This window comes from Myxine glutinosa, chromosome 4, assembly GCF_964187855.1.
Source record: "Myxine glutinosa chromosome 4, kmMyxGlut1.1, whole genome shotgun sequence".
Classification (NCBI taxonomy): domain Eukaryota; kingdom Metazoa; phylum Chordata; class Myxini; order Myxiniformes; family Myxinidae; genus Myxine; species Myxine glutinosa.
Genome location: NC_136264.1, coordinates 18,696,443 through 18,723,561, shown reverse-complemented (window position 1 = coordinate 18,723,561; position 27,119 = coordinate 18,696,443). Strand labels below are relative to the sequence as shown.

General features: G+C 49.8%; 2 protein-coding genes across 2 annotated transcripts in view; both read left to right on the top strand.

The window, feature by feature from the left end:
- LOC137425804 (fibronectin-like) overlaps nt 1-27,119 on the top strand; it is a 1,588,206-nt gene that overhangs the window by 1,417,697 nt on the left and 143,390 nt on the right. The window lies entirely within an intron of this gene.
- Nucleotides 10,265-27,119, top strand: part of LOC144891686 (neuropilin-1a-like) — a 54,250-nt gene continuing 37,395 nt past the window's right edge. Inside the window, exon 1 of the mRNA XM_078775510.1 lies at nt 10,265-10,428. Coding sequence (XP_078631636.1) covers nt 10,354-10,428 — 75 coding nt within the window. The 5' untranslated portion in view covers nt 10,265-10,353. The remainder of the gene's footprint in view (nt 10,429-27,119) is intronic.

Here is a 27,119-nt window from a genome sequence, read left to right as displayed (position 1 = left end):
GCACATTATTGAAACCGGTCTCCAATTCTCCATCCGCCGGAGATCTCCTGACTTTGGGAGAAGACTCACCACTGCTCTCCTTAGACTTAGTGGCATTACACCTTTTCGCAAGGATTCTTGGAATACAATCAATAGTTCCGGGCCCAAAATGTCCCAAAATTCCATGTAAAACTCAGCTGGCAGGCCATCAATTCCTGGAGCCTTTCCAGATTCCATTCCAACCAGGGCACGCTGTAACTCATCAAGGCTTAAAAGCACATCCAGCTCCAGGCGTTGAGTCTCAGTTAGGGATGGGAGATGGGAGGTAAAACATTTTATTTTATCCTCATATATATCTTTTTTTGCAAATAGTTCAGAATAATACTTTCTAATAGTGATTTTTACCCCATCAGAATTTGTAATTTCATTCCCACTGGGGTCCTTAACTGATAAAATAAGCTGGGGAGGCTTCGTTTCAGCTTCTAAGTGAAAGAAGGCTTTGCTAGGACTATCCGATACTTTAATGCTTTTTACTCTCAGTCTAACTAGTAGTCCTGCAGCCTTCTCCTGTAATAGTTCCTGGAGTTGGGTCCTTTTTTCAAGGAGCAATTTATAATTTGTCTCATTTTCTTGCTCTGCCATTTTGTTTTGCAGTTTTAGAATTTCGGATTCCAACCGTGCCAATGTGATTTGACTTTCATGAGTGATGTGGGAATTAAACTGTTGACAAAACAGTCGTATATGAGTTTTCATATTATCCCACCAAAATTTAGTGGAAGCAAAGAGGGGCTTTTTTCCAACTATAGCTATCCATAGGATGTGAAAGGCTTCCTTAAACAGGGTATCATCCAAAAGACTTGTATTGAATTTCCAATAGGCGCTCCTCCGTTTGAATTGAGGGAAAGATAGGCCCATCGTGACCATGTGGTGGTCAGAGAAGATGGAGGGGGTAATAGTTGAGGAGGTTACAATATTCCTTAATCGTGGGGTGATGTACCAGCGGTCAAGCCTCGCTAAGGATACTTGGCCATTGGAGCATCAACACCATGTAAACTGCCGGTCATTTGGGTGCATCAATCGCCATACATCCAAAAAAGTCCCACCTGAAAGAAACTGGGAGAGGTCACCATGGGACTCGGGATGTGGTTCCGGTGAATTTCTGTCTATTTTGGGCTCTAGCGTACAATTGAAATCTCCCCCCATGCATATGCACTGATTGAGGTCAAACAAATTTAAATGGTTTATCACTTCAGTAAAGAAGGCTTTACGGTCAGTACTCTCACTTGGTGCATATACATTAAAAATAATAAGCTTCAGGCTATTGATCACCAATTCTAGGGAGGCAAAACGTCCCCGAATCACCTCCTGAAAGAGGCAAGATTCAGGTACAAGTCCTGGTTTTAACAAAAACCCAACTCCAGCAGATACAGACGACATGTTACTGAAGAAACATTTACCTTTGAACATGCTGCACCAGTCATGTTCAACCTTCTCAATAATATGAGTTTCTTGCAGTAATATTACATCAACTTGTTTCCATTTGAATAAACTATTCACTTGGATCTGGCGGACGTGACTGGCCCCACCACCATTTATATTGAGTGTTGCAAGATTAAGCGTCTTCATCACTCATGAGTAAATTTTGTCTGACGCTGTGAGTACTCATTCTTTGCCTTTGTTATGATTTTCTTTAGTCGATGAAACTGTGATTTTGTTAGGTTTAGTTCCTCAGATTTTTTTATGACTAGTTTTGCAGCCTGAATAAAGGGAGCCAAATCAGGGAAATGATCCCCAATGATGAAATTTCGCTGTCTATACGTTTCATTGAGGAATGAGAGAACAATATGGGGAGGGGTTGGGGGTTGATCTGCCATTAATTGTGATAATGCTGTTACCTCCACCTCCTCTTCCGAATCTGATAAATCAGAAAGTGGTCCAATGGGGTCTGGGTCAATACCGTTTTCTTCTCCTGCTATGCAACCTAGCCTTCCCTTGTCTGGGGGGTCCACACAGTGCTGGGTTTGGGAAACATCAGCACATTGATTACTGATTTGCTCAATTGGCATGAAATCATTATTCCCACATTCCTGTGGATTTATGTTTCCACCCTTATCTGCTATATTGGCAGATTTATTATGGATGTCAGCCTGTTCGGCGACATTCGTTTGGATCAATGATGCACCATTCACGGAATCGTGGCCTGATTTATTTACATCATTAACGTCGTCTGTGTGAGTAATGGGAGCACGTTGTTTTAGCGGCTGAACCCTGATACTCTTTTCTGGGTTTTCCTCTTTATTTATTTGGTCCACGCTTTGCAGAGAGATTCCAGGTGCATCCTGAAGAGTTTTTCCACCAACAGCCTGCAAATCGAGCACAACCTTTTTACCTGCTCCAGATGAGTCACTATCATCCGGAGCCCTTCGTTTACTCGTCCCCACTTTACTATCAGTGTCCATTTCAACATTTTGCTGAGGAAGAATAAATACATTCGTGGTTGAAACACTGGATTCAGCCTCATTGGGAATTTTAAGCGGTGGAAATGCGTTAACCTTCCCCCCCCCCCCCCCCACTGGGAATCTCAATTAGTGGAGCAACGTTAACCTCCCTCCCACTGGGAGTATTAATTAGTGGAGCAGCGTTAACCTCCCTCCCACTGGGAGTATTAATTAGCAGAGCAACCTCCTCCTTACAAACTATGGCAGTGTGACCCGTCTTGCCACACCTGACACACGAGGCTTTGGGACAAGAACGTTTTAAATGTCCATACGCTCCACACTGAAAGCATGTTAAGGTGGTGGACGATGCGTATAGCTGGAAATTTGCCTCTTCAAAATTAATTTTGAAAGTGATGTTGAGGCCTGTGTCGTCCCTATGGTCTGGAAGGACCATATACACCTGTCTGCGGAAGCTCATTACATGCTTAACACGTTCATTCCGACACCCAAGAGGGATTGTTGAAATCCTCGATACCATTTTGCCGTACCGTGATAGCACGGTCATTAACTTGTCATTTGGGATAAATGGTGGTACGTTAGAAATAACCACTCTCGTCGCGGGAGTTAATAGCGGCGACGCCATAATAAAGTGACTGCTTTCCGTGGTTATTCCTGCACTTACCACGTCATGGACGAGTTCCTCGTCCGAAACGAACACCACCACTTTCTGGTTCATACGCGAAGCTGCACGTATATTTTCATCCCCAACAATGCTCCCTACAGCGAGGATGATGTCCTCGACAGGGACTCCATCCGGAGGCACGCACACAAACGCATGCTTCCTCATTAAGCCTTCAAAGTCATCGCGACGAGAGCATGCATTCGCAATTCTGGTGAAAATACCCCCCCCCCCCCCGTCCCCCTGCTTGTCCGAGCCGGACAAGAGGGTATCAAACCTAAATAAACGAACTAAAGTAAATAATAAACGTGCATTATAAGCACAAAAATGGCTAACAACGCGCCGTCAACGCCAGTAGGCCGCACCCAAAATGGGCCCGCTCTCAATCCTCTCTCTCTCGAAGGCAAAGGTGTAGAACGGATGAAAACAAATACCAAAGCACACAGGATGGAAAAGGAGAGGGAGGGGGGGGGCAGGGGAGGGCAGGAGAGGGGGGAAAACTCACGACGGACTCACCAAAACACAGAGCAGTTGCTCACAGCCGCCATGACGCTACACCCAATGCACCGACAGCCGATAGGTGGCGACAGAGAGAGAGAGAGAGAAAAGAGAGAGAAAAAGAGAGAGAGAGAGATAAAGATAAAGATAAAGATAAAGGACTCATGTTGTGATGAACTTGACGAACTTGCACAAGAACGCGCGCGCTAACCAGCTCGGAGTTTATTGAAGAAGCGGAGTTGGCCGCTACACATATGCGGGCACAGTCAGATGCACTTATGAACGAGTATAGCGCATTTGAGATGCACGAGTGAACAAGGCTGCGTAACCGCCAGCCAAGCTAAAGTCCGCCCTCTACCGTTCCGCCCCATCATCTGCTTGTTCGAGAGACGCGCTACGAGTCCCTGCCTTCGCCTGCCACCATCTTCGCGGGACGTGCCGGGGACCGTGGAGAGCTGGACGAGGACCATCTCTGGACGCGTTGGGGAACACCTGCCCATCTGCAATCCCCTGTGTGAGTGTGAGATGGGCCCATTGTCCAAGGGATAAGTTAAGACTGCTTAAGGATTGCTCTGTGTCTCTTCGTCCTTGAACTTGTAAATACGTGTGGGAATAAATAAACCCTTGTTCTTTCTTTCTGATTCGATCATTCCTGTGGTTTCCTCATTTGACTAAGTGTGGCACGAAGAAGATCGCTCCAATCGGGTTCCACTGAGTATGACTGCGCGGACCACGTGTACGCAATCTGCTCGGCATACTAACATCACACGTGGTTCGTGCGAGGCTCGTTTCCTCGCTCCCAGGGCAGCGCGGGGACTTAGGTACGAGCGAAAAGTAGTCCCGAAACCCTACGCCGCGTGTGTCCAGGAGGGACATAATAAATCTCGGTTCTGCCAGGCCCAGTGAAGACAAGGGGATTAATCCTCCCTTGATAAGGGGAAGAAGGCTGGCGTAGAGAACCGTAACAATATGTTCGGCCTAAACGAAATTGGAATCAAAATGGCGATATGTGGAGAGTCAGCCGCCGTACCGCCGTAATGACATCAGACGAAATCACATCACCTTGTCATGTGACAAGATCCTCAGCTTACTGAAGTCGCCAATCGTACATACGGATGGACAAACACTGTTCTAGACGGCTTTGCCCTATGGGCTATGCCTTAAAAACAAGCGTTACGCCTAGGTCCCCCGTCGGGGAAGTGATGTGAGTTGACAAAGTGGAACACGCAGAAAACATGCTATGATATGATATTTCGCTCACAAGGGTCAGACAAACATGGAGGCGGCCATCTTGGATTTTGACGTGGCGACCCACTTTACAATAGCGGTCTTCCTTATGCCGAGATACACCCACACACCAAATTAGAAGTTGGTACTTCGCTTATCTTTCAAGATATTCTTCTCACAAGATTCAGACATACATGGCGGCGGCCACCTTGGATTTTGACGTGGCGACCCAATTTTAAACAGCGTTCTTCCGTGTGCCTAGATACACCCACACACCAGATTAGAAGTTGGTACTTCGCTTATTTTTCGAGATATTTCGCTCACAAGGTTCAGACATATATATGGTGGCGGCGATCTTGGATTTTGACGTGGCAACCCAATTTTCAAAAGCTTTCTTCCTTATGGCGAGATACACCCAAACACCAAATTAGAAGTTGGTACATCGCTTATTTTTCAAGATATTCATCTCACAAGTGTCGGACATACATCGTGGCGGCCATCTTGGATTTTGACGTGGCGATCCAATTTTCAATAGCGTTCGTCCTTATGCCGAGATACACCCAAACACCAGATTAGAAGTTGGTACTTCGCTTATTTTTTAAGATATTCATCTCACAAGGTTCAGACATACATGGCGGTGGCCATCTTGGATTTTGACGTGGCGACCCAATTTTCAATAGCTTTCTTCCTTATGCCTAGATACACCCACACACCAGATTAGAAGTTGGTACTTCGCTTATTTTTCAAGATATGCAGGTTACAAGGTTCAGACATACATGGCATCAGACATACATGGCGGCGGCCATCTTGGATTTTGACGTGGCGACCCAATTTTAAACAGCCTTCTTGCTTGTGCCGAGATACACCCACACACCAGATTAGAAGTTGGTACTTCGCTTATTTTTCAAGATATTTCGCTCACAAGGTTCAGACATATATATGGTGGCGGCCATCTTGGATTTTGACGTGGCGACCCAATTTTCATTAGCCTTCTTCCTTATGCCTAGATACACCCACATACCAGATTAGAAGTTGGTACTTTGCTTATTTTTCAAGATATTCAGCTCACTAGTTTCAGACATACATGGCGGCGGCCATCTTGGCTTTTGACGTGGCGACCCGATTTTAAACAGCGTTCTTCCTTGTGCCTAGATACACCCACATACCAGATTAGATGTTGGTACTTTGCTTATTTTTCGAGATATTTCGCTCACAAGTTTCAGACATATATATGGTGGCGGCCATCTTGGATTTTGACGTGGCGACCCAATTTTCAATAGCTTTCGTCCTTATGCCGAGATACCCCCACACACCAAATTAGAAGTTGGTACTTCGCTTATTTTTCAAGATATTCATCTCACAAAGTTCAGACATACATGGCGGCGGCCATCTTGGATTTTGACGTGGCGCCCCAATTTTCAATAGCGTTCTTCCTTATGCCTAGATACACCCACATACCAGATTAGAAGTTGGTACTTCGCTTATTTTTCAAGATATGCAGGTTACAAGGTTCAGACATACATAGCATCAGACATACATGGCGGCGGCCATCTTGGATTTTGACGTGGGTTGCACCCACACACCAAATTCGAATGCGGTCCTTCGCTTACGCACGCACGCACTCCTGCACGCACGCACGCCGCACGCACGCACACACGCACGCCCGCACGCACGCACGGACGGACGGACGGACGGACGGACACACGGACGGAGGGGAAAGCCATAGTCCCCCTTTCGCTCCGCTGAGCGACGGGGGACAATGATATTTGAATGTGCCTGTGAACCTTCTCACTGCATATAATTCTCATATCTCTTTTTTTGGAACCAATATTTTGTCCGCTGTAATTTTAAGTTCCCTCAAACAACTAATGCCGAACTTCAGTTGAGACAATATCAAGGTGGAATATAGTACAAGAGGAACTGATTTAGGAAAATAATACTTAAATTTAATTATGACACCAATACTTTGAGAAATGGATTTTCATAAAGTAGCAATGTGCATTTCCATGTAAATTATTAATCAATCAAGTGCAATTAAAAAAAAATCCTCAATATGCTTTGTGCATCAAATTAAATAGCTCCAGGAAGCATAAAGACCGAGTTGCTGAAAAACATAAAATTCGTTTTCTATTTATTTAATGACAATCTATTTGCCTTTGGCCCCTCACTTTAGCCACTCAAACATGCTGAAGTTCTATATTGAGAGTTTCCAATAATATATTTACATAACTCATGGCAAATACAAAGAGAAGCGTGGGACTCGGCAGCTTGAAAATTATGTTGCCCTTTCAAAAACAGAGAATCATGGGTCTCAATGCAAGAATAATGGATAACGATGTTACATTTTACGAGCAGCAGCAACAGCGCACAGGTGATGAAGACGATGAAGAACGGGAACATGCAAGATCATAATGTAAACTCAAAAAGAGTCGTCTCCTTTATCTCCTCTGGGAGAAAAATAATAAAAGGAAAATGGAAACAAGAATTGGCATCTGGAGGGGACATCAAAGTATTTTTTTTTATCATTTCAATCAAACCTCATTACACTTACAGGTAAGTTACAATGTATTGTGAGGATCACATTTAAATTTGTGTCAATTTAAAATATTTTCGAAATGAAGACTTTTAGAATGTAATGTCGTAATGTTTTTAACTCACAACGGTACCCGCCCTGTGGGCAGGGCTTCAATTTGGAAGCCCAAATGAAAAGGCAAAATATCAGAAATGGAAGGCTTTTTTTATTTTAAACGATTCATATAAACATCCGTTGAATCATATCACACGCAAATCATCAAAATCTAAACAGTACATGGCGCCCATTTTGAAAAAAGATTGAATTCTGCAAAACGGAAGCGGCCGCTACACGTCTTTCTTAGTCGCACGTTTATGTGTGAAGAGTGTGCGCCGAATCTGTAACACGGAAGCGGCCACTTCACCTGTTTCTCAGTTGCTTTTCACACGCTGCCATGTTACTTCGGAGCCACACGTTTATCGTCAGGAGTCGATCTACTCTCTCCTGGTACGTAGAATAAACAGTATTTGTAGAATTTCAACAAAAGCCACATCACTGTTCATATCAGTAAATATTATTCCATCGTGTTTGGAAAAACTGGAAAATTGGAAAAATTGGAAAAACAATATAGCCCATTTTACTCCAAGGGTCCCAGGAATACATACCCAAAATATCGTTGCGATCGGTTGAGCCGTTTTTGCGGTACCTTCGAATGAACGGACGGACATTTGGTGAATTATAGTAAGATTCCGGAAAATTGTAAATTTCAGAAGTTGAGCAACATCTCTCAAATGAATTACCTTTTTGCTTTACAATCAAGTGCTTCACAACAGTCCTTTGTTTGAAAAACTACACAATGAGTACTGGTATGAACCACCTTTAGAGGCCATTTTTCCCTGCAGAGCGGGGGTTGGCCTTTTTCGGGCACCGTGGTCCCCTTTTTGAAACAAAGTTTTACAGCCGGATGCCATTCTTGCTGCCAACCCTGTTAGTCACCTCTTGCGATACACATGGAATTACCAGTGAACTGGTACTCAATTTGCCGACCTTGGAAGGATGACAGGCTGAGTAAACCCCCCTGGCGTTAATTCAGCAATCGAATGGGATTCGAGCCCAGGATCCTAGGATCCCAAGCCACACCCTAGAATGGGATTCGAGCCCAGGATCCTAGGATCCCAAGCCACACCCTAACCGCTAAGCCAACTGGTATCCAATTTAAAATTTGTAACAAAAACATTTCATCAAAAATTTGCAACAAAAACATTTCATCAAGTTTGTTTGAAATCCTACAATTTCAACATCCATGACTGAAGCACAAGTTACTGAAGTTTGTATTTGCCTGTTGGTGTTCTCATCTGAACCCTTGGATCATAATACATGAAACCCAAATTCAAGTCCCTTCTGTTTATATGTGTTTGTCCTTTGTCTCCTAATGTCCTCGTAATTCCTATAAAAGTAGATTGATGTTTACAGATGTCTGTCCTGCTTCTGATATCCGAACAAATTCCTGTTTCATCTCAAGATCAATGAAGAAATTGTTTTATTGTCAATAACACAATCAAGTTCTTTATTGATTAATCGATTCTTGCTTTGTGAATGAATTATAGCTCAGAGGGAGCACACTCACCTTTGCGCTGTCTGGGCTGAGTTCCATTTGCAGCTCAACTACAAACTACCATCCTGGTAATTTGGAGGAAAGGTGTGATATCACGACATATACACAAAGAATTAAGTTAAGCACCCCCCCCCCCCCGTTTTTTTACAACCTCGCACATTACAAGTTTGTTGTCGTCAAAACAGTGTAATATACCCATGATATTGCTATATTTTCTGGAGAAGTGATATTATGGTCACATAAAAACATAACAATCATGCCGTTTTCAATATTTTATTCTGAATAATTTAAGGTGAAATTTTTTGGGAATTTTAGGCATATTTTCACCTCAATTTAAGTATGGAGCTATAGGTGCATCACGGACAGTGTGGATGACGTTTATGTTTTCTAACGTACAGTCATTGTTCTGAGAAGACCTCTAGCGATCATTGCGTCAATCACGACCACGTGGATGATAACACGTGCTGCACGAGCGATGGGCGTCACAGATGAGTGCACTCATCTGCATTTCATCAATGGATAATTGCTAATGTCATACCAATCATTATTTGATCTCACATACCTTAGAATATATGCCAATGTATACATATACACAAAGAATATATATTAGGGGGTGCTTAACTTAATTCTTTGTGTAGCGGGTGCTTAACTTAATTATTTGTGTATATTTTAGGAAGCAAATTAATGTGGATGTGTTTCCACTGGAATTTATTCCCAGATGTCTGTAAATACAAGAACAGTGCATTTTGAAGAGTAGGACATGGTATGCAGCACCCTGGATATATTTGTAATACCTGTCATGACATTGCACCGGATACTGGATTTTTTTTTTGATTTTTTTTTTGTATACAATATCGAGGCTCGTGAAAGAGCGAACATTAATCACACAGAAAGACAAACCGACACATAAAACATATAACATAGAGAGCGGTAGACAAGATGGGGAGAGAGGGGGAAGGACACAAACACAACATTTGAGAGCAGGGACCGAGAGACATGGAGACATCGAGAGATCTGAGAGAGGGCGAGGGCTTTGGGGGGGGGGGGGGGCGTGGGAAGGGGGCAGTGGGAGAGGTATAAAACATATGGACACTGCCAGGACTTCCAGGAAAGAAGTTGGAATTTCAAACAATATATATTATCTTGGCTGAAACTATTCTAACATGTCGGTATTGCAAAATATGTGATGACTGTATTGCCACACCTGTACTCCTGTTGAATTTAATCAAAACGCCCTATTAGAAGAAAAACCGGACTTGCGAGCTTAAGGGTCGAATTACTACTTAATCTGTGCACTTCCATTATTTCACATCACAAGGCAACGTTCACTGTGCCAAGTACTACCTTTCGTTCTCAACTGCCAACACCGATATTTCTCATCTATCGGGTCTCCTTCACCTTCACGATGAAGCCCAAGGGACACAGAGATTCGAGATTCCATGGCTCCATGCAGGGATTCCTGCGGCTTCTCCTGATCCAGGTTTGACCTTTTTAAAGAGTGTATACAAGGGATTTGATACAAACAAATGGGGATGATAAAATAATATTGATGTTTCAATTTATAACAATTATTTTAGGTTTTGTGGCAATAGATTTGAGTGAAGATTGAAGTATTTCCAGACAACTGGGGAAACGCCACCATTACCCCCATTTAGAAAAAGAAGAAGAAGTTAAACTGAGTATTTCAGAGGCATCAGCTGGCTAAGTCACCGCAGGGAAAATATTAACAACGATTATTCAAAGAAGAATGATGAAGAAATTAGGAGAAATACTTGACGAAGCGCAAGTTGGATTTCGCCCAGGAAGATCAACAGTTGATCAATTTATTCACACCAGCAACGGTACCTGCCCTATGGGCGGGGCTTCAATTTGGAGGCCCAAATGAAAAGGCAAAATATCAGAAATTGAAGGCTTTTTTAATTTTAAACGATTTATATGAACATCCGTTAAATCATATCACACGCAAATCATCAAAATCTAAACAGTATTTGTAGAATTTCAATAAAAGCCTCATCACTGTTCATGTCGGTAAATATTATTCCATCGTGTTTGGAAAAACTGGAAAATTGGAAAATTGGAAAATTTTGAAATTGGAAAAACAATAGAGCCATTTTACTCCAGGGGGTCCCAGGATTATCCACCCAAAATTTCGTTGCGATCGATTCAGCCGTTTTTTCGGTACCTGGGAACAGACAGACAGACAGACAGACATTTTGTGAATTCTAGCAATATTAAGACAAATTAAGACAAATAATAGAAAAATACCTGGAAATGAACAAGGATGTACTGTATATTGTTGTTATATAGACTTTGAAAAAGCGGTTGACTCTGTGTGGCAACATGGCTTATGGGAGGGAACTCAAATTATTTGGCTTCCCTATTAAAATCACCAAACTACTTCAGGCACTCGATAGCAAGTCAAAGAGCGCAGTAACAGCGTAACATAGCACTGGGAGCATTGCAGTGGCTACAAAGTATTTGGATGACGCCAAAGTTCAAATGCATAGAGTCCTGGTTCTCGCAATCTTGATGTACATGTATGGGTCAGAAACGTGGACATTAAAGCAAGAAGATGAACATCCACTCCTGGTTTTTTAAATAGTATGCCTCTAAAAAATAATTGGAGTAACGGCTGGACAAAATAAGGAATACTATAATAAGGCAAACCCTCGGAGTAAAACACACAATAACAGAGACTTTAACACAAAGAAGGCTTACATTATTTGGGCACATTCAAAGGATGCCCCAGAACAGACTTCCAAAAATCCTCTTACAAGGAAAAACTAGACCGGCACTCAGTAGAGAGAATACCTCCGCCAGGTGAACAGTTTACGTTTTGTATCCCAGAGTAGACCAGAAAATCACAATACAGAATCACATTTAATCAAAACCATCCGCCCGCAACTTTTTGAGATATCCTGCTATATATCGTTTTTGGCCATATCACTCAATGGTGAAAAATCACTTTTAAAAATTCTACGAGCCGGATCCGGATCTTCACCAAAATCGAATCGATTCTTCCTTGTCAAACACCCAACCTCTCCAACAAGTTTCGTCCAAATCGAGCCACAACTTTTTGAGATATCCTGCTATATATCGTTTTTGGCCATATCACTCAATGGTGAAAAATCACTTTTAAAAATTCTACGAGCCGGATCCGGATCTTCACCAAAATCGAATCGATTCTTCCTTGTCAAACATCCAACCTCTCCAACAAGTTTCGTCCAAATTGAGCCACAACTTTTTGAGATATCCTGCTATGTATCGTTTTTGGCCATATCACTCAATGGTGAAGAATCACTTTTTAAAATTCTACGAGCCGGATCCGGATCTTCACCAAAATTGAATCGATTCTTCCTTGTCAAACACCCAACCTCTCCAACAAGTTTCGTCCAAATCGACCCACAACTTTTTGAGATATCCTGCTAAATATCGTTTTTGGCCATATCACTCAATGGTGAAGAATCACTTTTTAAAATTCTACGAGCTGGATCCGGATCTTCACCAAAATCGAATCGATTCTTCCTTGTCAAACACCCAACCTCTCCAACAAGTTTCGTCCAAATCGAGCCACAACTTTTTGAGATATCCTGCTATATATCGTTTTTGGCCATATCACTCAATGGTGAAAAATCACTTTTTAAAATTCTACGAGCTGGATCCGGATCTTCACCAAAATCGAATCGATTCTTCCTTGTCAAACACCCAACCTCTCCAACAAGTTTCGTCCAAATCGAGCCACAACTTTTTGAGATATCCTGCTAAATATCGTTTTTGGCCATATCACTCAATGGTGAAGAATCACTTTTTAAAATTCTACGAGCCGGATCCGGATCTTCACCAAAATCGAATCGTTTTGTCCTTGTAAGACACCCAACCTCTCCAACAAGTTTCGTCCAAATCTGTCCACAACTTTTTGAGATATCCTGCTATGTATCGTTTTTGGCCCTATCTCTCAATGGTGAAGAATCACTTAAAAAATTATAGTAGCCGAATCCAAATCTTCACCAAAATCTAATCATTTCGTCCGTGTCACATACACTACATCTCTGCCAAATTTCGTCCGAATCCGTAAACAACCTTTTGAGATATTTTGTTCACAAATGGACAGACAGACAAACAAACAGACATATAGGGGTGAAAACATAACCTCCATCCACCTATGGTGGCAGAGGTGATTGATGGCACCAGACCAAGAGGAAGGTCACCAAAAAGGTGGATGGACTCGAGGCAGATTGCAGGGCCAAACAAATAGCGTCAATGGTGGAGGCACAAACAATGGCTCAAGATCGAAGTCTGTGGGACAGATCATCATTATGGACCAGGTGGCAGGATAGGGAGCAGCAGTCGCAGCTCCTGTATCAACGCCCTAGATAGATAGATAGATTTTCGTTTTGATGATACATGAGTACAAAGCGTTTTTGTTTGTTTATTCGACGAATACATAAGGGAATGTAAATAAGTAAGAAGGTAATGTTGTCCATCCTCGTCCCATGTGGGCGATTGAAGAGCAGTTCGTGTTTTTGTAATGTGTATGTGCGCACCATGCTTACAACGGTTTGTTAATATTCATATTCTTTAATGGCCACAATAATTCTCATGTTCTTGTGTAGTTTGCTGGGGTAAGCCTGGCCTAAGTCTTTCACGAACTGTTGTGGAGGAAGAATTGAATGTCCTCTCCTTTCGTGGTTTAATATGAAGCGTTTATTGCCGGAGAGATTATACAGTAGATTGACTGAAATACAAGAATACTCAAAATAAATGAACAAATACAGAACAAAGAAGTCAGCCAGTGTATATATATCCCCGTTTCTTTGTGAAAAGCTCTTTAAATGCATTTCTTCACCAAGAAGCGGCACACCAGGGAGCGTAGGGTGGGGAGGGTGGAAAGAGGCTGAGAAATCTTGATAGATAAGGTGTGTATTGTAGAAATGTCTGATCTGCCTTGCGTCACCATAGTCGAGGCAGTGCTGTTATGAGTATATGGGCACAGGGAGCCTTTGAAGAGGATGTACCAGTGTAAATTGTGCATGCTCATTGCCCATTTTAGTTCAAAATCAAAAGGAATTGTCCAGCTTATGTTCTTGCTTTGTCTGTTGTTTCCATACGGCTTGCGCTATATATATTGTCGTGTCGACCCTGTAGTGAAGACCTCAGGGCGACGAATGACCAAACGAGGTTTAACTCCAAGGCGTATACCCAAAAATATGGCGGTGTTATCTCTTTGGCACGCGTGGAGGAGGGATAACGAGGTCCTTACCTGAATGGATGGACGAGACGGGTGTTTAACAGAACCCACGAACACAGAAACGAAACAAGACAAGAAATTGAACGTCAACAAATAATGATTTAATGAAATCAATTAAAATGCAAGCAATCAAAATGAATGTGAGGTAGAACTAAAATTCCTAAATGAGGGACCTTCCAATCAGACTCGTATACAGACACAGGAAGAAATAAAATAAATTAAAATGGTTTGGTGAGCCGGCCGATACTCAGCTTGCGCCGATGAGGATGACAGTGGAGGGACCCCGACTCTGCGCGGGAAGTGCACAAGTTTGCACGAATTGCCACACGGCAACGTAGCCAAGAAACGGTGGCAAAACGTGTCCGGGAGCAACACCGCTCAGGAGCACCATCCTCACCGCAGCCGCTCCACACTCCACAAGGCTCCGATAAGTCTCCCCGGAGCACACCGCATGAACCCATCCTTCCTTCAACCCTGCCAGAACAAACGAGGGAGAGAATCCAAGCGTGACCGCCCGCACCAGAAGTCAGGACCAAGAGAGAGAACAATGGCGGTCCCTTTCCTTTTTCCTCTCTCGCATTCCGATCACATAATTCCTTGACCAATGGTGCAGCGCCGTCGCATCGCCTCATTGTTAGCCAACCACTTACGAAGCTTGGAGCGTGGCCTAGCCATCCTTTGGGAATATTCGGCTGGGCGGGGTTCCCTTGCCGATCGGCCAATGTTTGGGTTTTGCTAGCATGACGGTGCTGTTGTTGAATACAGCTTTTCGTCATTCTTGTTTATAGTAATGTCGACCCTTAAAAAAAAAAAAAAAAAAAAAAAAAAAACAGAAGGGAAATCACAGGGGCAATTACACACTGGGGATGGATTATTCTTAAGCCCTACCTAATTAGCATAGCTCCATCCCTCGTATGTGTAAATGTACTTGGCCATTAAAATGATTCTGATCCTGACTAGTTCTTATTGCATAATAGTGGGGCGGCTTAGCCCAAATATTCAAAAGAATTGTGCATTTTGTGATACAAGCACCAAATTTGGCACACTAGTAGACTATCATATTATGAAAAGATCTGGATATTGGGCCATCTCAGATTCAGAGATTTGATTTTTGCAAGATTTGCAGATTTTGCAAGCTGAGATTGCAACGCCAGGGACGGCCGACTCCTTCCTACGAGCTGCCCACGTCACCCGCACAAGAAGAGCTCATCAGATCACTGCAGCGGCACTGCACAGCCTGCAACACCGTGCGTATGAACGCCACTGTATGACATATGCTGATGATGCAGAAGACCTGCCTGAGTTCGAAGACTGGTGTCACCAGAGAGGAGAAGACATTCCCAACTTTCAGTACTGGGCAACTGTGCTGGAACTAGAGATGTTGGTACTGGTCTACGTGCGTTCTCTGTGGCAGGCTTCATTCACGACGTACCTTGATGCCCTGACGGAACTGGTCCCATGGTTCCATGCCTTAGACCACACACACTATGCCAGGTGGGTCCCTGTTCACCTGAGGGACACGGTTGCACTCCCAATGAAGCACCCAGATGTAGCCAGAGAATTCAGGGCTGGCAACTTCACAGTACAGAAGACGAAGAAGGTGTTCTCTTCGATCCCAATCGAATCGAAATCTTGCAAAAATCAAATCTCTGAATCTGAGATGGCCCAATATCCAGATCTTTTCATAATATGATAGTCTACTAATGTACCAAATTTGGTGCTTGTATCACAAAATGCACAACAGGTTTGCTATGCTGCTACACTATAAAGACTCATATTCAGAAACAATGCTTTAAAGGTTTTTATTTAGAAATAATATTTTCTCCACATTTTTGGGCTCAGTCTGTTTCTCCTCTTTTCTGCGACCTGAAATGAAATGACAAGGTTATTTGGCAGACACTTTATGAAAACAAACAAAAATGCAGTAACTCACTGAGACATTGGAATGCACTACCTGGCCAGCTTTTGAAAATATCCTCTCACATTGCACAGATGTAGCTGGGATTCCCAGGTACACCTGTGTCAGTTTGTTTAGCTGGGTGAAGACCCTACAGTTTTGTTCCCAGTGTGCTAGAGGGTCCTCCCCTCTGTCCAGGAAGCCGTCTGCCAGGTAGCGCTGGACTTCCGCAGTTGCATCCCTTGCGGTATTGTGGGCTCTCTTCTTGTTTGGGCCTTCTTATCAAATGCCTGCCAGACCTTGCAAGAATTTTCCAGTAAATACATAAATGTCCTTTTTAGAAGACCTTTTTTTTTTACAGAAGAATGTAACAAAGAATACAACGTCACTAAAATCAGTAGTTATGCAAAATAATAAACCATTGAATTGTCTGACTGACTGCTGGTGCCAGGTCTGTGATCTTCTGATGGTATGGATGATGCTGCTGGTGGTGGCGGTGGTGGTGGTGGTGGTGGTGGTGGTGGTGGTGGTGGTGGTGGTGGTGGGTGTGTTTGATGAGCCTGGCGCACTCTGAGGTCACATACCTCTGGGCCTCTTGGTCTTTTTCCTGGTTACCAAAGGCAAGCAGTTTGAATCTGGGGTCTAGGACTGTAGCTGCCTGTAGGCAGTGGATGTTTTCAGGACATGGCCTGGTCCTCAAATTGTCAAGTAAATTATGGCCTTTTGTCACTGCCATTGGATGTGTCTTATCAGCCAGCTGCGATGACACCCCGTACTGCAGATTCCTGAACAACGGAATTACCTTGAAATATAAAGAACGGATATGCATTTCGTTATTCACTGTTATACTTTGCACTGCAGTGTATTTTGTAAATAGTTTTGTGTAAAAAAAAAATAGTCCTCAAAACAAACCGAAGAACAGGATACAGTAGTCTCAGCTGACAGTTCTTCTGTGACTTCATGGAATACAGATAGCACCAGGAGAGACTGGTTGATTGCTTCGAGCTCAGCACTGGACAGGGGAGTGATTTCTGTCCTCAGATCAGCCAGGGCTGCTCCTACCGGCTCCCTCTGGTCGTAGAGACGCTGCAACATAAAATATGTGCTGTTCCATCGCATCTCCACTTCCTGGAGCAGCTTGAGCTATGGCCTTCCTAGCTGCTCTTGGACACTAGCCAGCCTCTCCCTTGCCATGGTGCTTGACTTAAATAGCCCCACTATTTTCCTTGCCTTCGAGCGGATGAAGGCCAGGCCAGAAATATCATCGATCGCCTTCTTGGTCACAAGGTTCAGTGTGTATGCAAAACATGCAATATGTGTCATCTTCGTGAGTTGTGCACAACAACTCATGTTGGCTGCATTGTCTGTTACTATGCACATAATTTTGCACTGGAGGCCCCAGTGTCCTATGAGCAATTATTCTGCTTCTTTCATGTTCTCAGATAACATTAAAGATTTAGTCCCTGGTGTTGGGCTAGCGGCTAGGGTGCCAGCTTAGGATCCCAGGATCCTGGGTTCGAATCCCGGTCGATCGCTGAATTAACGCCAGGGGGGTTGACTCAGCCTGTCATCCTTCCGAGGTCGGCAAATTGAGTACCAGTACACTGGTAATTCCCCGTTTATCGTAAAAAGGCGACAAACAGGGTTGGCTGCAGGAAGGGCATCCGGCCGTAAAACATTGCTTCAAAAAGGGGACCAAAAAAAACAACAACAACCACGGTCCCCGAAAAGGCCAACCCCTGCTTTGCAGGGTAAAATGGCCTCTAAACGGTGGTTTTTTAAAATGTTCTCAGAGGTATGCAATTGGGGAAACTTTGTCACACCCAGTAGTCAGCACTGGAGTTTGCGATGATGGCATGTGACGCCCATGAATGCATCCATGTTCATGGAGGTCCACATGTCAGAGGTCAAGCTCACACAAACGACTTGCTTCACCTTTTCTTTTGTTGCTTTGAAGGAGCTGGGGCTCCCATGTCGATCGGAAGAATGGACGCGACAAAAAGCTGGAATTCATCCGAGTTGCTTTATTCAAACCAAACACTCAGGCACTCTGAAAAGCCCGTTTATCGGGCAGCAATATATATACATATTATCCCGGAGCGTTTGCCCAGGAAAGGCGAGAGGGGACGTGGCCCAGCGTCCTGGCTGCGGCCTGGCAAGTTGAGGGCGAGCCTGCCCGGGCGTCCTGGACGAGCCCGGCATGGTGATCGCTCCGCGTCCTTGATAGGTGCAAGGCGATTGTGAAAACCCAGCGGTAGCCGCTACACACGTCCCCCCAGAATCGACTTGCACCGGCAGGGTCAATTTGAGGGGGGTCCTGATGACCCGGCCGAAGCGACCCCTGGCGGGTCGTGGGAGGGGGTCCGGTGTGGTGGTGGGCGGTCGAGTGGGGGGCACCGTGGACGGGGGGCGGCCTCGCCGCGGCGGAAGGGCCACCCGTGGTGGGTGGTCGACGTCCACGTGCGCCGGCTTGAGGCGGTCCACCGCAATCCGGTCCGACCTGCCGCCGATGTCGATGATGAATGACTTGTCGTCCCGTCGCAGCACCCGGAAGGGCCCGTCGTACGGCGGCCGGAGTGGCCCCCGATGTGCGTCGTGATGCACAAAAACATACTCCGCTGTGTGAAGTGCTGGGGGGACGTAGGACTGGGGGTCACCGTGGTGGGATGTTGGCACGGGGGCAAACCGTCGGGCGGCCTCCTGGAGGTCCGAGCGCTGGTGAGCTGCGGACCAGGGACTGGTAGCGTCGGGCACGAATTCGCCCGGGACGGTAGCGCCTGGCCATAGACAAGCTCGGCGGTGGATGCCTGGAGGTCCTCCTTGGGGGCCGTGTGGAGGCCCAAAAGGACCCACGGCAGCCGGTCGGCCCAACAGCCGTCTTGAAGGCCGGCCATGAGCGCGGCCTTCATGGAGCGGTGGAATCGCTCACACAACCCGTTTGCTTGGGGGTGGTAGGCCGTAGTACGGTGGAGCTTGACCCCCAGGTTGCGGGCGACCGCGCCCCACAGCTCGGAGGTGAACTGTGGTCCGCGGTCTGACGAGATGTCCGCCGGTGCGCCGAAGCGGGCGACCCAGGTTGCGATGAAAGCCTGCGCCACGTCGGCGGTGGTGGTGGAGACGAGGGGAACGGCCTCCGGCCACCTGGTGGTCCTGTCCACCATGGTGAGCAGGTGTGTGAACCCCCGTGACGGGGGGAGGGGGCCCACCAGATCCACGTTGACGTGGTCGAAACGTCGTTCGGGCACAGTGAAAGGTGCCAGCGGGGCCTGGGTGTGTCGGTGGACCTTGGCCCGTTGGCAGGCCATGCAGGTGCTGGTCCAATCGCGGACGTCCCGACGAAGGCCGTGCCAGACGAATCGCGCCGACACCAGCTTCTGGGAAGCTTTCCGGCCCGGGTGGGAAAGGCCGTGTAGGGAGGCGAAGATGCGGCGTTGCCAGGTGACGGGCACGATGGGGCGAGGCTGGCCTTGGGAGACGTCGCAGAGCAGGACAGTGTCCGCGAAAGGGATGTCGGCCAGGCGGAGGCCCGTGTCCGCCGCCTGGAGGGCTTGCACCATGGTGTCGGTGGTTTGGTCCGCCGCCATAAGCGCAAAGTCCACGCCCAGGTGGACCGCGTTCGCGCTGGCCCGGGAAAGACAGTCGGCCACGGCGTTGTTTTTGCCGGCGACGTGCCGGATGTCCGTGGTAAACTCCGACACGGCGGAGAGGTGGCGCTGTTGGCGGGCCGACCACGGCTCCGTGACCTTGGCCATGGCGTAAACCAACGGCTTGTGGTCGACGAACGCCGTGAAAGGTCGGCCCTCCAGGAGGTGGTGGAAATGGCGGACGGCCAGGTGTAGACCGAGGAGTTCCCGGTCAAACGTGCTGTATTTGAGCTCGTTCGGTCGGAGCTGCCGGCTGAAAAAAGCGAGTGGCTGACAAACCCCGTTCACCCATTGCTCATGTACGGCGCCCACCGCGTAGTCGGAGGCATCCGTGGTGAGGGCGATGGGAGCGTTGAGCACCGGGTGAGCGAGCAGTGTTGCATCGGCGAGGGCCCGCTTTGAGCTTTGGAAGGCCGCATCCATTGCTGCGGACCAGGCGATGTCGTGCTTAGCCGGCTTGCCCCGGAGGGCTTCGTAGAGGGGCCGCATGAGTTGAGCAGCGCGGGGCACGAAGCGGTGATAAAAATTCACCATTCCCAGGAATTCCTGCAGGACCTTTATGGTGTGGGGACGCGGGAACGTGGTGATGGCCTCGACCTTGGTTGGCAGCGGCACGGCCCCGTTCTTGGTGATGTGGTGGCCCAAAAAATCAACGGCCGTCGTGCCGAAGTGGCATTTGGCCGGGTTGACGATGAGGCCGTGCTCGCTGAGGCGCCCGAACAGTGTTCGGAGGTGGAGGAGGTGCTCGGCCCGGGACGTGCTGGCGACGAGGATGTCGTCCAGGTAAACGAAAAGGAACGGCAGGTCACGCAGCACGCCGTCCATCAAGCGCTGGAACGCCTGAGCCGCGTTCTTGAGACCAAACGGCATCCGCAAGAATTCGAATAAGCCGAACGGCGTGATGACTGCCATTTTAGGGACGTCGGCCGCCCTGACAGGTACCTGGTGATATCCCCGTATGAGATCAATTTTCGAAAAAATGACCCGTCCCGCCAGACGGGCGGAGAAGTCTTGGATATGCGGGATCGGGTACCTGTCGGGGGTGGTAGCGTCATTGAGACGGCGGTAGTCGCCACACGGGCGCCATCCACCCCCCGGCTTTGGCACGATGTGCAGTGGCGAGGCCCACGCGCTATCGGAGCGCCGCACGATGCCGAGGTGCTCCAACGCGTCGAATTCGGCCTTCGCCACGGCGAGCTTGGCTGGGTCGAGGCGGCGGGCCCTGGCGTAGACCGGCGGGCCCGTGGTTGGTATGTGGTGCTCGATCCCATGCCGTAATGCGACGGCCGAAAACGTCGGCCGCGTGAGGGCCGGGAACTCCGTGAGCAGGCGAGCAAACTCGTTCGCCGCCGGGACGGCGCATGCCAGCTCGGTCGGCGCGGAGCTGCTCAATGTACATACCAGGGAGCTGAAGGTTTCGGCGTTGATTAAACGACGCCGTTGGACGTCCACCAGCAGTCCGTGTGCGCAGAGGAAGTCGGCGCCTAGCAGAGCCATGGGCACGTTTGCTGTTACAAACGTCCAAGCAAAGCGTTGGCCGCCGAAGCAGAGGGTGACGTTGCGCGGGCCGAAGGTGCGGATGGTCGATCCGTTGGCCGCAACCAAGGAGGGGCCGCAAACCGCGGACTGTCTGTCCTGGTCAGAGGCGGGTATGACGCTCAGTTGGGCGCCGGTGTCGCACAGGAAGCGCCGTCCGGACGCTTTATCCGTGATGAACAGTAAGTTGCCCATGTGGCCGGCGCTCATGGCTGGTAATGAACGCCGGCCCGGCCGTTTCCCGGCCTGCCGAAGGTGCACGGGGGTCGGCATGTCCGGGCCTTCTGTCCGAACCTGGCATGATAGTAACACCACGCTTGGTCAGGTGGAGGCCCCGGTCGTCGTGCTGGAGGTGGTCGGCTCGGTGTAGCGGCCGCCAATTGCGTCGGCAGTTCGGTCGTCGACCGTGCCGGGTGCTCGGGCGCCATGGGTGTTGCGTCGGATGGCGGTGGGTCCCATGTCGCCGCTGCGATGCGCTGGCCTGCGGCGGAGATCTTGTCGGCTTCTCTGGCAAGGGCCCGGGGATCTGTGATCGTCGTGCTTGCCAGGGCGAGGCGTACCGGGTTAGGCAGCTGACGGAGGAACAGCTCCCGGAACAGGAATGCCGGAGAGTGCTCGCCGAGCAGTGAAAGCATGTAGTCCATTCGCTCGGAAGGGCGCGTGTCGCCGAGCTCGGGCAGGTCGAGCAGGCGCCGTGCGCGTTCCGCCGATGGGAGGGCGAAAGCGTCGAGGAGAAGCTTCTTAATCGCGCCGTATTTGTCAGCGGCTGGCGGGCTCTCGAGGAGGCTCAGGGCGCGGGCCGCGGTGGCCGAACCGAGTGCTGCTACCACATGGTGGAAGCGGGTGTCGTCGGCCGTGATGCCTCGCAGGGCGAACAGGGAATCCGCCTGTGCGAACCAAACCGCCGCGTGAGCCTCCCAGAAGGTAGGCAGTTTAAGGGCGACTGCCGTGTCCATGTCGGTAGGTCACCAATGAAGGAGCTGGGGCTCCCACGTCGATCGGAAGAATGGACGCGACAAAAAGCTGGAATTCATCCGAGTTGCTTTAATCAAACCAAACACTCAGGCACTCTGAAAAGCCCGTTTATCGGGCAGCAATATATATACATATTATCCCGGAGTGTTTGCCCAGGAAAGGCGAGAGGGGGCGTGGCCCAGCGTCCTGGCTGCGGCCTGGCAAGTTGAGGGCGAGCCTGCCCGGGCATGCGGGCGTCCCGACTGAGGCCTGGCAAGTTGAGCGCGGGCCTGCCCGGGCGTCCTGGACGAGCCCGGCATGGTGATCGCTCCGCGTCCTTGATAGGTGCAAGGCGATTGTGAAAACCCAGCGGTAGCCGCTACAGCTTCATATTTTTCTTTTTTCTTCTGCTTCAGAGTATTCCTGCTTGGTAAGGTGTATGTTGTGTCCAGCTTCCCAACAAAGGCTCTGAAGCCCTCATCCTCCACCACTGAAAATGGCTGACAGTCTTTCACCACCAGCTCCACCAATGCATCATCCAGCTCCTTCTTCCTGCCTGTCAGATCAATTAATTTACAATTGTAGCAATAATGTTTCATCAATAAAGCAGCAGAGGCCTGCAGGCCTGATGTCTTAGGCCCACCAGAAAAATCAACATGGCGTCCATATAATTTTGTTTGAGTGCCATGGTGTCTGGAGTCAAGTGACCGATGTGCGTGCAGTCCGGCAGCTGTCCGACCAATGGTGGCACATTTCAAAAATCGATCCTCAACAAAACACCAACAACAACAGCAGCACAAAGTCATTGTAGATCTGCCACATGTCACAGATAAAAACATAGGGGCAATACCCTTGGTGCTCACCTGGTAGAATAAACATTATACTGCACCGACTAAGGGTATTTCAAACCAATTTCAATGGTTGCTGGAAGGTGGTTGCTGGAAGATATGGGCAGCATGTAGAATCATACAGAATCATAAGACTTTAAAGAAACTGTGGCGGTTACCGGAAGCATGACACAATTAACGTGCACCGGCCGATGACGCAACCGGCGAGCGGTCACGTGTCCGGACTCGCCCGGGCATGTCCACACTTGCCCTTCTCAGGCGAACACTTGCCTTGCATACCACGCCCTGCCTGAGAGGCGTGGCTTTTGTGTGTTCCGTTTGCGATATAAATTGCCGCCCGTTCGCGGGGCGGATGCGGATTCAGTGTGCTTTTGAGTTATTTGGTTTGGAGCTAAATAAATAGCTCGGTGAAACTTCGATCCTGTGTCGTCCATTTTGTCTGGCTTTATCGTGCGAGCACAGCTCCCACAATTGGTGACCCCTTTCTAAGATCACGGCAATGGAGTCAGCTGCAGCTTTGAAGCTCCCGGGCTTCTGGGAATCACACGCGGCCGTTTGGTTTGCTCAAGCGACTTCTCAATTCGCCCTGCGGAAAATTACGAAGGACACGACGCGCTACCACCATATGGTATCCGCGCTCACCGCCTCCTCCGCTGCCCGGGTCCTGAGCTTTCTCCAGCACCCGCCGAACGCCGACAAATACGGCGCGCTCAAAGGCCTACTCCTCGGTGCGTTTGGACTCACGGAGACCAAACGCGCACGACAACTACTACACCTCCCGGAGCTGGGCGAGGCCCGTCCATCCGAAAGCATGGACCACATGCTTGCTCTTCTCGGTGACCACAGCCTGGACTTCCTCTTCCGCGAGCTGTTCCTCCAGCGGCTACCCGGGCAGGTACGGTTAGCTTTGGCTAATTTGCCCATCACGGACCCTCGCGCCCTGGCCAAGGAGGCCGATAAATTTTTCTCGGCCAGGTGACATGTCGGAGCTGCCGCCTGGGACCCTGGGCCGACTGAGGCAACGCCCGCGCCACGACCGGCGCCTCCATCGGCCGAGTCCGCGCCACTGACGGTAGCGGCCACCGCGACACCCCGTCGACCGAACCCGACGCGACCGCCGGAGCCTCCACCAGAGCGGACCATGTGCTATTACCACGCCAGGTTCGGGCAGAAGGCCAGAACGTGCCGCCCACCATGCACTTTCGGCAGGTCGGGAAACGACCAGGCCGGCGCTCGCTGCCTGCCATGAGCGTCGGCCATTCAGGCAGCCTTCTGTTTATCACGGACACGGAGTCCGGGCGGCGTTTTTTGTGTGACACCGGCGCTCAGCTGAGCGTGATACCCGCCTCGGTGCAGGACAAACAGGCCGCGCTATGCGGCCCCGCATTGGTCGCCGCAAACGGTTCCTCCATCCGCACCTTCGGTTTGCGCAGCGTCGCATTCTGCTTCGGGGGCCAGCGCTTCAGGTGGGACTTCATCACGGCGAACGTACCCATGGCCTTGCTGGGTGCAGATTTTCTTTGTGGGCATGGGCTTTTGGTGGACGTCAAACGGCGTCGGCTCATCAACGTGGAGACCTTCAGCTCGCTCGCTTGCTCATTGAGCGGCTCCGCTCCAACCAAGCTAGCCTGCGCGCGCTCCCGGCCATGGACGAGTTCACCCGCCTACTCGCCGAGTTTCCCGCCCTCACGGAGCTGACGTTTTCGGCCGTCGCCGTCAAGCACGGCGTCGAACACAACATCCCGACCACAGGTTCACCGGTCTATGCCAGGGCTCGCCGCCTCGACCCGGCTAAACTCGCCATGGCGAAGGCGGAATTCGATGCGCTGGAGCGATTGGGCATTGTGCGGCGCTCGAATAGCGCGTGGGCCTCGCCCCTGCACATCGTGCCCAAACCGGGTGGCGGATGGCGACCATGCGGCGATTACCGCCGCCTCAACGACGCCACCACCCCCGACCGGTACCCGATACCACACATACAGGAATTTTCCGCCCGTTTGGCAGGGCGGGTGATCTTCTCCAAGGTCGACCTTATTCGGGGCTACCACCAGGTACCAGTCCGGCCAGCCGACGTTCCGAAGACGACTGTAATTACACCTTTTGGCCTCTTTGAGTTCCACCGAATGCCGTTCGGCCTTAAGAACGCGGCCCAGGCCTTCCAGCGGCTGATGGACAGTGTGCTGCGCAATCTCACCTTTCTGTTCGTCTACCTGGATGACATTCTCATCGCCAGCACTTCCCGGGCGGAGCACCTCGTCCACCTGTGCACGCTTTTAGAGCGCCTCGGCCAGCACGGCCTCATCATCAACCCGGCGAAATGCCAGTTTGGCGTAACGGCCGTCAACTTCCTGGGGCACCGCAACACGAAGCGTGGGGCCGTCCCGCTGCCTACCAAGGTGGAGGCAGTCACAAGTTTCCCGTGCCCCCGCTCCATCAAGGCCCTACAGGAATTTTTGGGGATGGTAAATTTTTACCACCGGTTCGTGCCTCGCGCCGCCCAACTTATGCGCCCCCCTGTACGAAGCCCTCCAGCGCAAGCCGGCCAAGCATGACGTCGCCTGGACCACAGAGATGGACGCGGCATTCACGGGCGCTAAGCTGGCCCTCGCCAACGCGACCATGCTGGCACACCTGGCGCTCGACGCACCCATCGTCCTCACCACGGACGCTTCCGACTACGCGGTGGGCGCCGTGCATGAACAGTGGGTGAACAGAGCTTGGCAACTGCTGGCCTTCTTCAGCCGGCAGCTTCGACCTAACGAGCGCAAGTATAGCGCTTTCGACCGCGAGCTCCTCGGCCATTACCTGGCCGTTCGCCACTTCCGCCATCTTTTGGAGGGCCACCCGTTCACGGCGTTTGTGGACCACAAACCTCTGGTCTTCGCCATGGCCAAGGTTACGGAGCCGTGGTCGGCCCACCAGCAGCGCCACCTCTCCGCCGTGTCCGAATTTACGACGGACATCCGGCACGTTGTGGGCAAGGACAACGCTGTGGCCGATTGCCTCTCCCGGTCCGGCGCGAACGCCATCCACCTGGGTGTGGACTTTGCCCGCATGGCGGCCGACCAGACCGCCGACCCCACGGTGCAAGCCCTCCGGACAGCGGACACAGGCCTGCGGTTGGCCGACGTCCCCTTTGAGGACACAGGCACAGTTCTCCTGTGCGACGTTTCCCTGGGCCAACCTCGCCCCATCGTGCCCACCGGATGGCAGCGGCACATTTTTGATGCCCTCCACGGCCTTTCCCACCTGGGCCGGAAAGCATCACAGAAGCTCGTGGCAGCAAAGTTCGTTTGCCACGGGCTCCATAAGGACGTCCGTGACTGGGCCAATGCCTGTATCACCTGCCAGCGCGCGAAGGTCCACCGGCACACCCAGGCCCCGTTGGCACCATTCGACGTGCCTGCGCGGTGCTTCGACCACGTCAATGTGGACCTGGTGGGACCCCTTCCCTCCTCGCGGGGCTTCACCCACCTCCTCACGATGGTGGACAGGACCACCAGGTGGCCGGAGGCCGTCCCGCTGGCATCAACAACATCCGCCGACGTGGCGCAGGCCTTCATTGGCACTTGGATTGCCCGTTTTGGCGCGCCCTCGGACATCTCCTCCGACAGAGGCCCGCAATTCACCTCCGAGCTTTGGGGCGCGGTCGCCCAGGCCTTGGGGGTCAAGCTTCACCGCACCATGGCCTACCACCCCCAAGCCAATGGCTTGTGCGAGCAGTTCCACCGCTCGATGAAGGCCGCTCTCAGAGCCAGCCTCCAGGACGACGGTTGGGCCGACAGGCTCCCGTGGGTCCTATTGGGCATCCGAACGGCCCCTAAAGAGGACCTCCAGGCTTCCACCGCCGAGCTGGTCTATGGCCAGCCACTGCGCGTGCCGGGCGAATTCATCCCTGATGCCACCGGCCCCTGGTCTGCGGCTCGCCAACGCTCGGACCCCCAGGAGGCCGCCAGGAGATTTGCCCCCGTGCCCACGTCCCACCACGTCGTCCATTTTGTCTGGCTTTATCGTGCGAGTACAGCTCCCACAAAACAAACAAAA